The sequence below is a fragment of the Aphelocoma coerulescens genome, chromosome 4 (assembly GCF_041296385.1).
Source record: "Aphelocoma coerulescens isolate FSJ_1873_10779 chromosome 4, UR_Acoe_1.0, whole genome shotgun sequence".
NCBI classification, from domain to species: Eukaryota; Metazoa; Chordata; class Aves; order Passeriformes; family Corvidae; genus Aphelocoma; species Aphelocoma coerulescens.
The window spans coordinates 55,001,686-55,015,773 of NC_091017.1; the positions used below are offsets into that span (position 1 = coordinate 55,001,686).

A 14,088-nucleotide genomic window follows, 5' to 3' on the forward strand; every position below is an offset into this window, starting at 1 on the left:
TCTATACATTTATCTGGTGTCTTTTGGATGCATTATAGTTTGGATCCTCTCAGTCTACGGTGCTGAGTCCACACATGTGGCATGTAAAATAAGTGTGTTTTAAACTTCCTAGTTGAATGAATGGTCCCCAGCTTTTACAATTGAAGGAGTACTGAGTCATCATTCTTCATTCACCTTTCCCACACCACTCATTCTTTTATAACCCCTTGTTATAACTCTTTTCAGGTATCCCTTCTCCAGAATGACAAGTCCATGTTTATTTGAAGTCTTTTTACATGAAGGTGAAGCTGAAGCCTCCCTAATGCACCTCACACTTTGCAAGATGAAAAAAATGTAGATATTATACTGTATAATCTGAGAAATAATATTTGATCATGTAATTAGACTGTATCATAGGCAAATGCACTAGGGAACAGAGTTAATGTTGCATGTACAACCTTAATTTTATTTCCTGACTTTTAAATGCCGAACTAGGCAACTTTAACATTTTCTTAATGCAATTTTTGTATGGAATATTATATAGGCTATTACATATGCATGCATCTTGAAATATGGAATACATTAGGCTGTGGCACACAGATTGTGGCACACACATCTGAGTATTAGATGTCGGCACTGGTCTTGACTGGCACCAGCTCAAAGTTACACAGGTCATTTCAGAGTGGTGATCTCAATGTTTTTGAATGTCACTGCCCTCTTGTTTATTTGGTATATTCTGTAAGTCTTACACAGGAGTGTTACAGAGAATTAGCTTGAGAAGTCTTTTTTTAAAATGGATTGATGATACTTTTTACAACCTTCTTTTTACAAAGCTAGCCTTATTTGAATATTTAAGCTTCAGCAACTTAAGAGAAAAAGTATGTCCTCAGAAGGTTTAAAAATTATGAAAATGTAAAAGAATACTATAAAAACATAAAATAATTTTCCAAACATAATGACACCATGGCTTCACTTCCTGATCTCTGCAGACCTCCCTGGGTATGAAGACAGTACAATCGAAAGCTAAGAATTTCCCCTTTCAAGTGGTAAGTGTAAGAAGTCCTTTTCTAGCTACAAAGGGCTATAAGATGACTGACTTCAAGGCTGACTTGTAAAGGATTAGACACTGTCCTTTCTCCGTCTTGTTCCACACTGTAATGTCAGGGTATCTCTGAAGCTTTATGGCAATTTTAGGGGTTAGAAGAAATCCTTTGCAAAGACAGAATACTGAAAAAACTGCAGGGTAGACACTTGGATAAACCAGAATATAGGAATGATTGATGTAGCTCATCTAAATAATTCAATATTCAGTCATCAAATGAAAAATAAAATGCACCATACATGTATTGTCATGAATTTGTGACACAAAAGTGTACCGTTGGACATAGGGTTTTATTTCCCTGGTCAAAGACACTTAATACGTGTCAGGATTACAAAAGTTTAATATCATATGACAAGAGCAAGATCTCTACTGTCTTCGGAGGTTACTCTTGAAGAATGGACTGGATGGAATGTACCACTAATAAATCACAGCAATGTTCTTCGAATAGACTAAGTGATTTTTGAAAAGGGCAAAAAAAATCAAATAACGTATTCAGCTAACAGGGTTTGATCAGCCGATCATCTAGTGAATATTAAAAAAGCTGATCTGATGAATAAATTATTCATTGGAAGCAGGCAAAATTAACAAATTATGTATTTGCTGAACAACAGCTAAACCATTCAGCACATATATAATTAAATATTTATTCATACATATTTATAAATAGTTCTTCCACTTTTTTTGTTTCATTCAGGTGAATAAAAACTCTCAACTCTTGTTTCTTTCTTCTGAGGGAAATGGAAAGAGCTTGTCTTCAGAAAGCTTGATCTCAGGTCAGCATCTCATTGAAGACAGCTTCATTTGCATTTTTAATCTATGTAAGCGAACATGTGAAATCTTAAATGTGTGTCAGGTCTTAACATTTAGTTTTCCAGTTTTCTGGATGCAAGTCTGCAATTGTAAAGAAAGAAAGAAAGAAAGAAAGAAAGGTTATGTCTGTGCTCATGTTTTGGTTAGATATACTGAGGCAATGGATTCTCTTTTGAACCTGGACAGCTGTCATTTTTGATACCTGGGTTTTCCAGGAGCCACAGCATCTTGCTTTAATACATATATATAGTTAGAAAGCAACAATTTCTTTGGAAATCATGGCCTACTCAATCATTAATAGAGCTGAGCAGAGAGGATTTTTTCCCAGAAAAAGAAAATTACAGCAACCATAGTATTAAAAAATAAAATTGGTTGAACAAGTACAGAGACAAAACAAGAAACAAAAATCCACAAGCCTTTTTTTCTTAACAAGCTAAATTCTACATAAGTGAAATGGTTGTTTGTGGAGGGAGAGCAAGAAATGCAGTCTTCCTTGCTTCCTTGAAGAGCCACTCTTCTAACAGCTGGGAAGATTTTCATAAATTTTTAAATGTTAGTCCAGATTAAAATAATGTAAGTTATCTAAATTCTGATCTTGTTTATTCTACCTAAGGATGGAAGAGCCAGAATCAAACCCAGTAGATACTTCCAAGGAGAGTGGCTGATATAAGACTTCCTCAATTTTAAATTAGGATTAGGAGACAGAGAATTAGCTAAAATTAATTCTCACCTCTCTGTTGGTATCAATGGGCAAGTTCTTCTGTTGTGGGTCACAAACTCACTGTCACATAGCAAAGAAACAAGAATATAATAATGAGGATGCTCAATATATAAAGAGATTCTCGTGATAGAGTAATCACAAAAGTAAAGCTGATGGATGCTCAGGGTATTCTCATATTATTACCTGAGACAACCACAAACATCTCATCAATTTCTTTCCCAGATCCTTTGCATTTAAAAAAAAAAAAAAAAGCATACATTTTTATAGAAGGTTACTTATTTGAAGTAATGTTCTGAGATCACCTCTGGATGTCTTTTGGTAGCAACTGATCTGTGTGTGGAGAGCCAGAGGTGGGTGATGCATCAGGTGAATTCCAGCCTCTGCAAATACAGCATCTGCGCATTTACCATTGAGCAAACCTGGTTTCACCTATTTTTTTCCCCTGAGCAAATGTAGCTTGTGGTGGACACATTCCCAGGCACAAAGACTTGCAAGGTGGTAGGACTACTTCTCACTTGAAACTGCACCAGTCTCCTGGCCCTATTTCCACAAAATTTTGCCTTTATGCTCTGTCACCTTTTTTCCCCCCATTTCTATTAATGTGGAATTCAATTCAGTTTATGTTTAAAAGATTTTGGAACCACTCACAACTGAGCCATTTTGCAGGGCACCAGTCAGTGTGCAACTCAGGAAACTCCAGGTTTTGCCCATCACTTTCCTCTTTTCTGCACTGCAAGAAATTATTTTGCCCCCAGCTTTTTAGGATTTCCCACAGCATTACTAGTGCTACTTCTACATGATTACTAATGCAGAGGAAGCCCTTCATTTCAGTTCCATGAAGTGGTTGAACTCTGCATTTAAGAATGCAGAAAAACTGTTGTCATTATTTCATGTAAGTTTTAGGGGCTGCCTGAGAGTGGGATAGTGATGAAGGGAAATGCAGGGAAGAATTTGCACCCTTCGGTTCCTAGGCTCTCTTTAAAGCTGGGAAAGACATCTATTATGAGCTGAAGCTTTACTTCAGCAAAGAATCATGTGTCATTCCCGTGTCTCCATCACTGTTGGTATCTTCAGGCATCTTTCAGGCCTGTGATTTTCATCAGAGTAAGCTGAGTTGACTCTCTGCTCGATAGACACCACAAGGCTGATCATGTGTATCCTGTTGTACTTAAACCACAGTCAGGTTCCCCATCTAGATGAGTTTAGGGAAGATTCTGCATCCAGCTGTTTTCCTCTGTCCATCCCATCTGTGTTTTCATTGTCACTGATGTGCACAGCTTGCTTGACAAAATTTGACCGTATTTTTGAACAGCCGCCGAGCTGTGTGAGTGCTGGGCCCAAGAGTAACACTTCAGTGCAAAATATCAGTGAAGTCTCTACTTGGGGAAATCAGCATTTTCTACTTATTGAGCTCTAGCTCAGTCTGACTTCTGACCTGCAAGGACCACCTTTTTGCAAGCCTGGACAACAGAGACTGGAAAGTACATGAAGGGCAGGAACCAGCCAGACCAGCGAGAGTCGCTCAAGTTTTGTCAAGAAGCTGGGTCCCAACCTGTGGAACACGAGCTCTGCCTTTAGGTGCACAGCCAGCAGACCTCTCAAGATGCTGGTCTCAAAATGCCAACTGCTGCAAAATGAGGACTAAGCTTTGCAAAGAGCAGCTATGCATTATAGAGCAACTCTACTTCATATGGTGATGGCCAAGACCAGGAGAGAGCACCATGCCTGGGCAAGGGCTAGGGCAAAAGCTAATGCTCCAGAGAGGTGAAGCTATTCTAAAACACTCCAACATAGATAGTGGAGATGTTTTAGGGCAGGTGGAAGTTTGGACTATGTTATGTCATTTGTTTTATCCATTATGTATTTCTAAAAAATTCACAGCAACAAGTAACCTATACTGTTTCTCCCTGCTTGAAACCGCTTTATGTAAGATATCTGTAATTAAAACAAGCTTTCCCATGTGTCCACAATTGATTCCTTAAAATATTAATAATTTTCCCTACATTGGGTATCAGAGCCATTACTTTTTCCTGTGTATCTTTTAACTATATTTAAATAATTCATTTATCCATTTTCCAGCCCTTGGGGAGACTTGGGGTTTCTTTTACAGCATGTGATCCCATTTAAAACAGAGGATATTTTCGCCTCCTAAAGTTATAGGATATTTTCTTTCTTTCCAGTGTTTACTCAGCATAACAAACCAGTTAGCAACCATTTTATTAAGACACAAATGTAGCATGGAAATGTGTGTCTGCCTGTGTATAAATGCCCTTTCCACTGCTCATCAATCTTGCACTGATTAGAAAGACAAAAATATTTTAAAACCAATTAATGTCACTGAGAAACATTCCAGTAATTCTCAAAATACAATGTAACCATGATAGATACATTTCAATTAGTTCAAAGCGTTTTTGCAGAGCACTGAGTAAGCATAAAGGAAAAGAAGGGGCTAAAAGCTGCACTGCTTGGCTGATGAATCTCTGACATAGGATGTGGATTAAGGTTTAAGTGAGACCAGCAGTTCACATTCTCCCTCAAAAAGCTCCTGAGTCACCTGATTAAAGTGCAACCTTGACAAATATGCACAGCGTTGTCTCTCACAGTTGGAATCACCAAAGAGGCTAAAAACAGCACCGTGCACTGCATAATCTCTAACCCCAGGGGACAACAAAAACAGAGAATTGCTGTGTCAATCTCATTTCCTTGTTAGGCTCATTATCATAAATGCAGGCCTTTGGTTTTGAATGCCACACTTCAATAACATTTACCTATCAACAGCTGCTGAAATATTGAATTCCACAGTCATCTTTTCCTTTTGATGCTTTCCCTTTTGTTTCTTTATCCATAAACATGAGCAACTGAGCTAAGCTTAAATTAACTAGCCGGGGTTAAATGTTTAGGGCAGCAAATTATGGCTAGCCTGCTTGCAGAGTGGTTTAGATTACAGAGGATAGTTGCCAATCTCAGCTCTCATCATGCACTCCAAATGTGCAGAGCAATATTGGCAGTTCATGGCCAAATCCTCCATGCTTTAGTTATCACAGGAGCACTGCTCCCATGAATAAGTGGAGCAAGATTTAGCCCCTGCTCGGAAGATAGAGATGAATCACACTTTTATTCTTTGAGTACCTCACAGTACCTTCAACACAGGCATGTTCAGTGATTGATAGCCTGTGTCTAGATTGGGTATTTTTCTATATACTGACAAATATTCTCTTTGCAATGATTTCTAGGAGCAGAGGAGTATATACTGCAGCAATGTTGGGTTTCTTATTTTTCATTGTGCCTGTTGTCTTTGTTTTGATTAGGTTTTTTTCCAAGGGTCAGTTACTTCCCATCATTTTTCCACTTAGAGTGCTCTGCAATAATCCTGTTACAGATCTCCAGCCCTTAGTGTCAGTGAAACAGTGAAAACTTGCATTAGTAAACAGGTAGGGAAAGTCACAACCTTCTCTTCAGGGTCAAATCCCAAGTCGTGGCACAGTCTAAGGGAAATGAAGGTTTTTGGCTTTCTGAAAATGAGCTGCTGGTATAAGCTAAGGCTTTTGGTTTTTTTAGTTGATCAAGGTAAAGACTATGTGCTAACTGTTTTCATCCAGTGTGTAACCAAACTGGAGCTGTAATTCAGAGTTAAATGTTCGGTTAATAATAATTTCAGTACTACATGCTGAGACCACAAGGGAGCTGTAGGCTGTGCCGTGTGGAGCAGCCATGGAAAAGGGCAGCCCAAAACATCTCCCAGTACTTCAAGACCATTTGCCAGTCTAGAGCCACTCTCCTCAACTCCAAAGGCATGTAGTCCTCCTGCAAGAATGACTGCATACCTGTCGAGGAGCAAAATGGTGTTTCCTTAAAAAAGGGCATTCCACAAAGGAAAAGGTGGGACCAGCAGGATTAAACACTTTACATCACAGGGCTGATCTGCAGGAGCCCATCAGATTACGCACAAAACACAATCTTTTGATCACAACACCAGACTCCCTCATCTGAAACTCAGGGGAAATCATAAAAGGAAAGGTGGGGAGACATCAACACATTTTTTAGGTCTACATACCCAAAAGAATCACTGAAAGCAAACTAGAGGAAAAGCCCATCTTTCCTAAAACAGCTAAAGTGATCTTTTGGTGGTGATGGGCGCTGTCAAAAACCTCAGCAGAAAGAAATTCAGTGCATATTCCATTTTCCTCATAGATGAGGTCCCCGCCCCATTTCAGTGGCTTTGAGCCCCATTAACTCCAAACCTGCTCCTCTCTTCCTGTCCATGGAGAGCCAGCATCTGCCCAATGATCTGCCTGGATCCCTGGACCCTCTGCCTCGAGGACATGACCTGTCACCCCTGTTTTTCTTCATCTGTATGGGACTCATGTTAGGCAAGGGTTGTCTCCTCCATGAGGAGCTGAGGGGTATGCATCTACACCAAAAAGAAGTGAGCTCTTTGAAAATAGTTGACACCTGAGAAAGTAATTTTGGATTGTTTCTTTGAATCTATTAAGAGTCTAATACTAAATTTATACAATTTTAGTACTGACCTCCAATAGCTGCTGTGGCAGAGGGCAGTCAGATGAGACAAGGCAGAGGACATATTTAATTTCTGAGTGGGAACAGTTTCTCTCACACATATTTCCAGTCTTTCTTGTGCATTAGAGTGCTTTTTTTTTTTTTTTAAGCACAAGTGATCAGACTCAGTCAGGAAACAAAGAGACTTATGATTGATTTTGCTTAGCTAAAACAGCGATTTCTATTACACTAGCCTTTACTTAGATGCTTTTGGCTGCTACAAGGAATCAATTTATTCTACTTGTCAAAAAAATCAAAACCAAACCCAGGTCCTGGTACACCCTGCATGAAAAGAATGCCTGACTTGTAGAACTTAGCTCCACTTTTCTGCAGTAGATGGGTTGACGACCGGGGCAGTTAATTACCATCAGTAGAGAAGGGTTGCTTTTCATTTCCAGCAAACCCAACTCTGACTAAATAAAAAAAGCTGAAATGGGAGAGCGATGACCACAATAAGTGGCCCAAACTCCACGTGATGACAGAGGAATGATTTCCCACTGCCACCACTTAAATACAACTAAGGTGTTCTGCAATTTTACTTCCACAAGCCAGAGGGTTTATTGTAATCCTGATAAATTATAGCAACAGAAGCAGGCGAGAAGTGGGACAGAAGAAGGGAAATGTTAATGCAAAATATAAAATTGCCTCGCAGAAAAGAATGGGGAGAGCAAGCGAGCAGTTTGTTATCGTTTATTTTTCTTCAACATATCATTCGGTTTCAGCTGTCTCCCATCTCACCCAGATCTCCACCATTTCTCAGAAACGTCTCTCGATGGCATCTCATTCTCCTCCTGTCTTTCACCATCGTTTCATTATTTCTTAACTGTCCCTGAAAGAGCCCGGGCAGGCGACAGGGGGAACGTGAGCGGGGGAAGCGGGACCAGCTTGTGCCCCACGCGTCCGCCCCATTTAAGCAGTTTGGAAAAAGCGGACGGGGGGCGTTGCAAATAATGTTAAATGTGATTAATCTCCCGGATTCCTGGAAATCTGACATGCATGAGTTACAGCGAAACCTCTTTTATTTCGCCATGAAATGCTTTTGCATAATGAGAAAGAAAATGTCCTCTGTGCCCTAATCAACTCTGACAGGTCCTGGACTCCCAAATACTTTTATTTATGGCATTATTTATGTCACCCCTAATAACCGGGGAGGCGGGCCCGCGGCTCGCTCCGTGCGGGGAGAGGAAGGGAAGGAGGGAGGGAAGAAGGGAGGGAGGGATGGACGGCGGGCGGCGGGGCTCCGCGCCCGGCCGAGGGGACACAAAGTTTTTGCGGCGGCCGTCGCTCGGCGGGCCGGGGCGGTGTCGTAGCCCGCGGCCCCCTCGGGCCGGGCGCGGCCGGACGGAGGCGGGGGGGGCTCCGCGGCCGCTCGTCCCCCGCCCCGCAGCTCACCTGCCCCCGCGGGGGGGTGCCGGGGGCGCTGGCGGCCCCGCCAGCGCCCGCCTCCCCACCCCGCTGCCATTAGCAGAGATTACCCTAAACACTTGCCGGTCGCCGCCCGTCTCCCTCCAGGCATTGGCGCGGCCGCCTGTCAATCAGGCCGGCGCCCCGCCGCGCCGGGGCTCCGCCGTGCCACAGAGACGAGCCGCGGCGGCGGCAGACACAGCCCCGGAGCGGGGCCGCGCCGCGCCGGGGGAGGCGGCGGAGGATGGAGGAGGAGATGCAGCCGGCGGAGGAGGGGCCCAGCACCCCCAAAATCTACAAGCAGCGGGGTCCCTACAGCGTCCTGAAGACCTTCCCCGGGAAGCGGGCGGCGCTGGCCAAGCGCTATGAGAGACCCACCATGGTGGAGGTGCCCCGGGGGCGCGGAGCGGGGCAGCCCTTCCCGCACGCCGCCGAGCCGCTGCCCTACGCGCCGCACGGCCCCTTCCCCAACGGGCCCGCCCGCCCCGCCGCCGCCCCCGGCGCTGCCCAGGGCCACCCCCGCCCGCCGCCGCCGGCCCCGAGCTCCTCGGGCCGCTACGGCCCCTGCCCGGCGGCGGCGGGGGGCGGCGGCGCGGAGCTGAGCGCAGGTACCCGCAACTCCTCTCTTTCCTCCGCGCAACTTCGCGGGGCACTTTGCAGCAGGCGGGAGCGGGATGGGGGCTGCGGGCTCCCCCCCCCCGCCGACACGCGCACCCCTCTCCCGGGCGGCTGGCGAAGGGCGCGACCCCCGCGAGGGTCCCCCCCGCTCGGGGCTGGCGGCCCGGGCGCCCCGGGGCTGGATGCGGGCGGGGACGGGGCGGGCGGCTGGGTCTGTCCGTCGGTCGGGCATCGCTGAAGTTCCCGGGGCGGGCGGGGCCGCTGCCCGGCCGGCGTCGCCCCCGGGGCGGTGGGCAGGGGGTGGCGGCGGGGGGGACTGTGCCGGCAGCCGCGCAGGACTTGGCGGGGCAGGCGCCCCCCGGCCGGTGCGCACCTGCGGGAGGGAGCTGCTGCTGCTGCCGGGGGCGGACGGGGGGAGCTCCGGGCCGGCCGCTCCGCTCCGCTCCGCTCCGCTCCGCTCCGCTCCGCCGGGGAGGGCGGCAGGCTGGGGCCGGCTACCGGAGGAGCTGCTGGTAATGGAGAGGCTGCTGATAGAGAGGTGATGATTTTAACAGAAAGAAAATAGATCGGCTGCTTGCCTGCACCGTTTTCATAAGATGCAGTGACAAACAGGAGATCGAATTGTTTTTTGTTTTTTTTTTTTCTTTAAAGGTGTAAGATACCGAGATGCTGAATGCATATCTTTCCTCTAGTGATGGCTTGGAGTTAAAAACCACGTAGATCTTGATATGCAACCTAAATTTGGCATCAGGAAATGGGAAATTGCATCTTTAAGCAGAGTACAATCAAAAATGAATTACAATAAATCCTATATAATTGCATAGGTCATTCTCTTTAATGAGATTTTATTAACCTGACTGTCAAGCTTTTGAGTCAGGCAGATATTTTATCTTCTTCAACTGATAAAAGTGTCAGCTATAAACCACCATATAAATATTCATAAATCTACACATCTGTGGCAGCCTATCAGCATCATTCTTTTGGACATTAAAAGCATTCTAATTACTTTCTGTCTAGCAGAGCTGAAATGCTGCCTGTTATAGTATGTGCTTGGCAGGCATGATTGCTTTTGTTTGCCATCACAAATAGCAGCATCCTATTTTATATACTGATGGTCCAGAATATATTCAGGGTTTGACTGAACAGGATGAATATTATGAAGCACCATCTGGTTTTGATAACATCGGGTATATTAACTCATCTGTTAATTTTTGACACATCATTGATTTATTTATTTAGAAAAATTGGATCCTGTTTTGGTATGTTGCTGTTTGCCTTTGTAACAAATGTGATGACATTTCCTTACTAAACAGGGAGATACGCTAGTTAATAGGATATATGGCTATGTTTTAATGCCTGTTTTCACTTAGAAGTAGCCTTGTGCTGGATGAATTTAGCATGTCTTGTTACAAATAATTCAAGTACTTTACCAAAAAAGTTTAACACTTGAATAGATTATCCAGAGAATTCACATCTCTGGGGCATGGTTCTGTGATCCGTGGCAGAAGCTAATCTTTTTTAATGAAATTGCTTCTTATATGAAATGCCCAAATGGTGGTATTTAAGTATTCTTTGTGGCCCATAATCAAAACACTGATGATAAATGTGACACCTACATTTCTTTACAGAAGCAGATTATGCCATGGAAAACATTCAGCTGTCTGGTAGATGATATACGAGGCCATATTCACAGCAAAGCCCTCTGGGCTTTGATGAGCAGAAGTTTGGAGTTTCTTCTTCCTGTGTACATTGCACTAACCAGGCACTAGAGCAGGCTTCAGAGCTTGTCCTTGATTCAGTCCTATGCTAAAGAAAGAGATAGTCAAGGGACTGCCATTCGTGCACCAAAGTTCTTTGAAGTCCCTGTCCCTTCAACTGCACGTTGAGGCTTTACTTTAGGTTCCTAAATGGGTCCCAACTTACCCTTTGCTCAGACTTAAGTACCGAGAGAAACAGAACAGGAGAAAACAGACCAGAAACTTGGTGCAGTGTGTACAAGTGGTATTTTACACAAGTTGTTACCAGAAGCTGATAGTTGTTAACAGAGATGGCCCATGAAGTTGGTAAGGGGACTGGAGCACCTCCCTATGAAGACAGGCTGAGAACATGGGGGCCGTTCAGCCTGGGTAAGAGAAGGCTGCGTGGACACCTCATAGCAGCCTTCCAATATCTTAGAAGGGCCCACAAGGAAGCTGTAGAGGAACTCTTCAAGAGGAACCGAAGCGACAGGACAAGGAGTAATGGGTTCAAACTGGAAGATGGGAAATTTAGGTTAGATATACAGAAAAAATTTTTTACTGTGAGCATGATGAGGCACTGGAACAGGCTGCCCAGAGAAGCTGTGGATGCCCCATCCCTGGCAGTGTTTAAGGCCAGGTCGGATGGGTGTCTGAGTAACCTGGTCTAGTGGAAGGTGTCTCTGCCCACAGCAAGGGGTTTGGAACTAGATGAACTTTAAGGTCCCTTCCAACCCAAAACATTCTGTGATTCTATAAAGCAATAGGCAAGGTTTAGATTTCCTGGGTATCTTAATCACAGAGGTAGGGATGCTTTGCTGAGCTATGTGCCTGTCCTTCCTGCTTGGTGATGGAGTAATACCCTGCACTTTGTGCTTGGGAACTGTAGCACCATTCAGACAAGCAGGGAGCTAGTTGGGACTCCAGAGCTGTACGTATGTGAGGTACTCCCATTGTCCAAGGCTTGAAGTCTTCTTAACTAATGTGTGAGCCAATTTAATAGCTCAGGCTGCCTCTGGGGAAGCAGAGCTGGGGTTTTGCCCCTGGAGAGTGGGAGCATTTGCATGTGCTCTGTGCACAGTCGCCCTGTACTTTGGCCAGCAAAGTCTCTTGACTCCCCACAGCAGTGAGGAGAACGGGCCCAGAACACATCTTAGCTGCAGGTTCATCTCAAGTGGTGGGTGTTGTAGGGAGGGACAGATCATCCCCCTGGCAGGTGTCCAGCTGCATGTGCATTCTCCACAAGGGCAGTCACCATCCATGATGTGTACAGTTTTCCCACTTAGTTTACCCTCAGCACCTGGCAGGTGCTTAGTTGAATAAAAGGGTGGAGTGCTGGAGGTTACTTTTGTAGGGACACCCATTTCCTAAGTTCAGTTTCAGGGATACCTTTTCACTTGTGCAGGCAACAGTGAGCAAATAGCTAGTAAAACACTGCTCCTGGGATGCCTAACTCTGTGCCAGCAACTTAAACGCTTAATTGCAGTTGATTCTTAAACTTCAGGCATGACATTTCTGGCCTCTTGGGATTCACAGCTCCAAATTTGCTTTTTAGAGTGGGCACCTCAAACTCAGTCATGACTAAAGATGCTTCCATATTTTTGCAGCTTTTTCTAATGGTTAGAGCTCTTCCCAAGAGTGACCAAATTTTCCCTCAGTTGCTCTCTCAGAGACCACTCACTTCCATACTTCAGCAGAATTGCAGGAAGAAGGACTAGGGAAGGGAGGAAAAGCAGGTGTTCTCCACCCACTGCCATGGTGAAGAAAAATTTAGCTCAAGTGCCCATCATGTGGGGAAAGATCCTGCATGAGAAATGTCATCTTACAATGAGAAATGTGAAGCTGCACTGCAAGACAATCCCTCTCTCTCCTCTAGTGGTTACTCTGACTGCTGTTGCTGGTGTGAGCCACACAGATGGATTCAGTCGAAGCACCAGCAGATACCCATTTTCTTCTGTAAAATACCAATTCTTTGTTAATCTGTTCAGATTATTTTCCTCGTGTGAAAACAATGTCTATCTCTGTCTTTGGTATCATGTGCATTGAACAGTACCATAATCCACCAAAGAAAGTCCTTTTCCTTAGGAAAGCATGATGTAGACCTTACAGGGCAGCTTAAAATTTAGGGTGGGCTTTCATGGAAAGCAGAGGAAGAAGCGCAGAGCTGGTAACACCTTTTAGCAGTGCTAAAAATATGGCATATTTAACATGACCAGTTAATTAAGCTCTGTCATGCCCAGAGAGAAAAACTGTTTGTTCTGTGAACAGCAAAGGTGAAGACCAGTGTTTTGGCCTTATCTTAGGAATTGGTAGCCCTCATCTGGAAGTAGGTCTCTCAGATCAGTACTGAAATGGCCAGATACTTGTAGTCAATCTACTGGACCTTCTTGATGATTTTCATGCATGATGCCCAAAAAAACATCTCTTAGTCATAGGAGGTGTCAGATGCTCTCAATTTTGTGACCTAAGCACAGATATTTACAGCAATGGTCATATCTAAAAGCATAATGACTAAGTCTCTATGCTTGGATAAAGGCCAGCTCAAGGGGTACAAGGCTCCTGCCCCAGGATCTCAGTTAATAAAAATATTATAACAAATCAAGAAATATAAATAATCAGGTGAGAGGCTGAGTCACTGCAAGGTGAAGAGTGAGATGATTGAAATTGCTAAGGAACCCAAACGTCACAATCTTGCTGAAAATTAAATACCAATGAATACATTCCCTGCAGGGGAGAATGTATGGCATTCAGATCCACTCAGTACTTATAAAGATGACTTTTTAAACCGGCTGCCCAAGAATACAAAGGAAACAGTGGAAAAGCCACAACCTGAATCCAGAGCTACTGAGACCCAACACAATGCCTTATTAATAAAGCTGACTGATCTAAGTATTGAAAAGATCCTTAGGTGTAGAAAAAGCTGAAGTTAACCTGCCAAATTTTCCAGACATCTTTTCTGGTGCCTTAGTGTAAGTTATCAGATTGAGTTTCAGATGTTTGTTCATACCAAACCCTGTTTTCAGTCTGGCAGTTGAATAGCTAAGAAGATCGCCTAGTCCATCATCAACGAGAAAAAGATGTAAAGATGAATGCTGTATCTGGGAGCTGGTACCTGATTTGCCATATGATAGTATCTTCTGGTTGCTTGCAGTCTCAAATAA

At 44.3% G+C, this 14,088-nt stretch overlaps 1 protein-coding gene across 1 annotated transcript in view; it reads left to right on the forward strand.

The window, feature by feature from the left end:
* Positions 1-8,787: 8,787 nt before the first annotated feature.
* Positions 8,788-14,088, forward strand: part of BEND4 (BEN domain containing 4) — a 31,163-nt gene continuing 25,862 nt past the window's right edge. Inside the window, exon 1 of the mRNA XM_069014204.1 lies at positions 8,788-9,181. Within this exon, the coding sequence (XP_068870305.1) occupies positions 8,818-9,181 (364 nt within the window). The 5' untranslated portion in view covers positions 8,788-8,817. The remainder of the gene's footprint in view (positions 9,182-14,088) is intronic.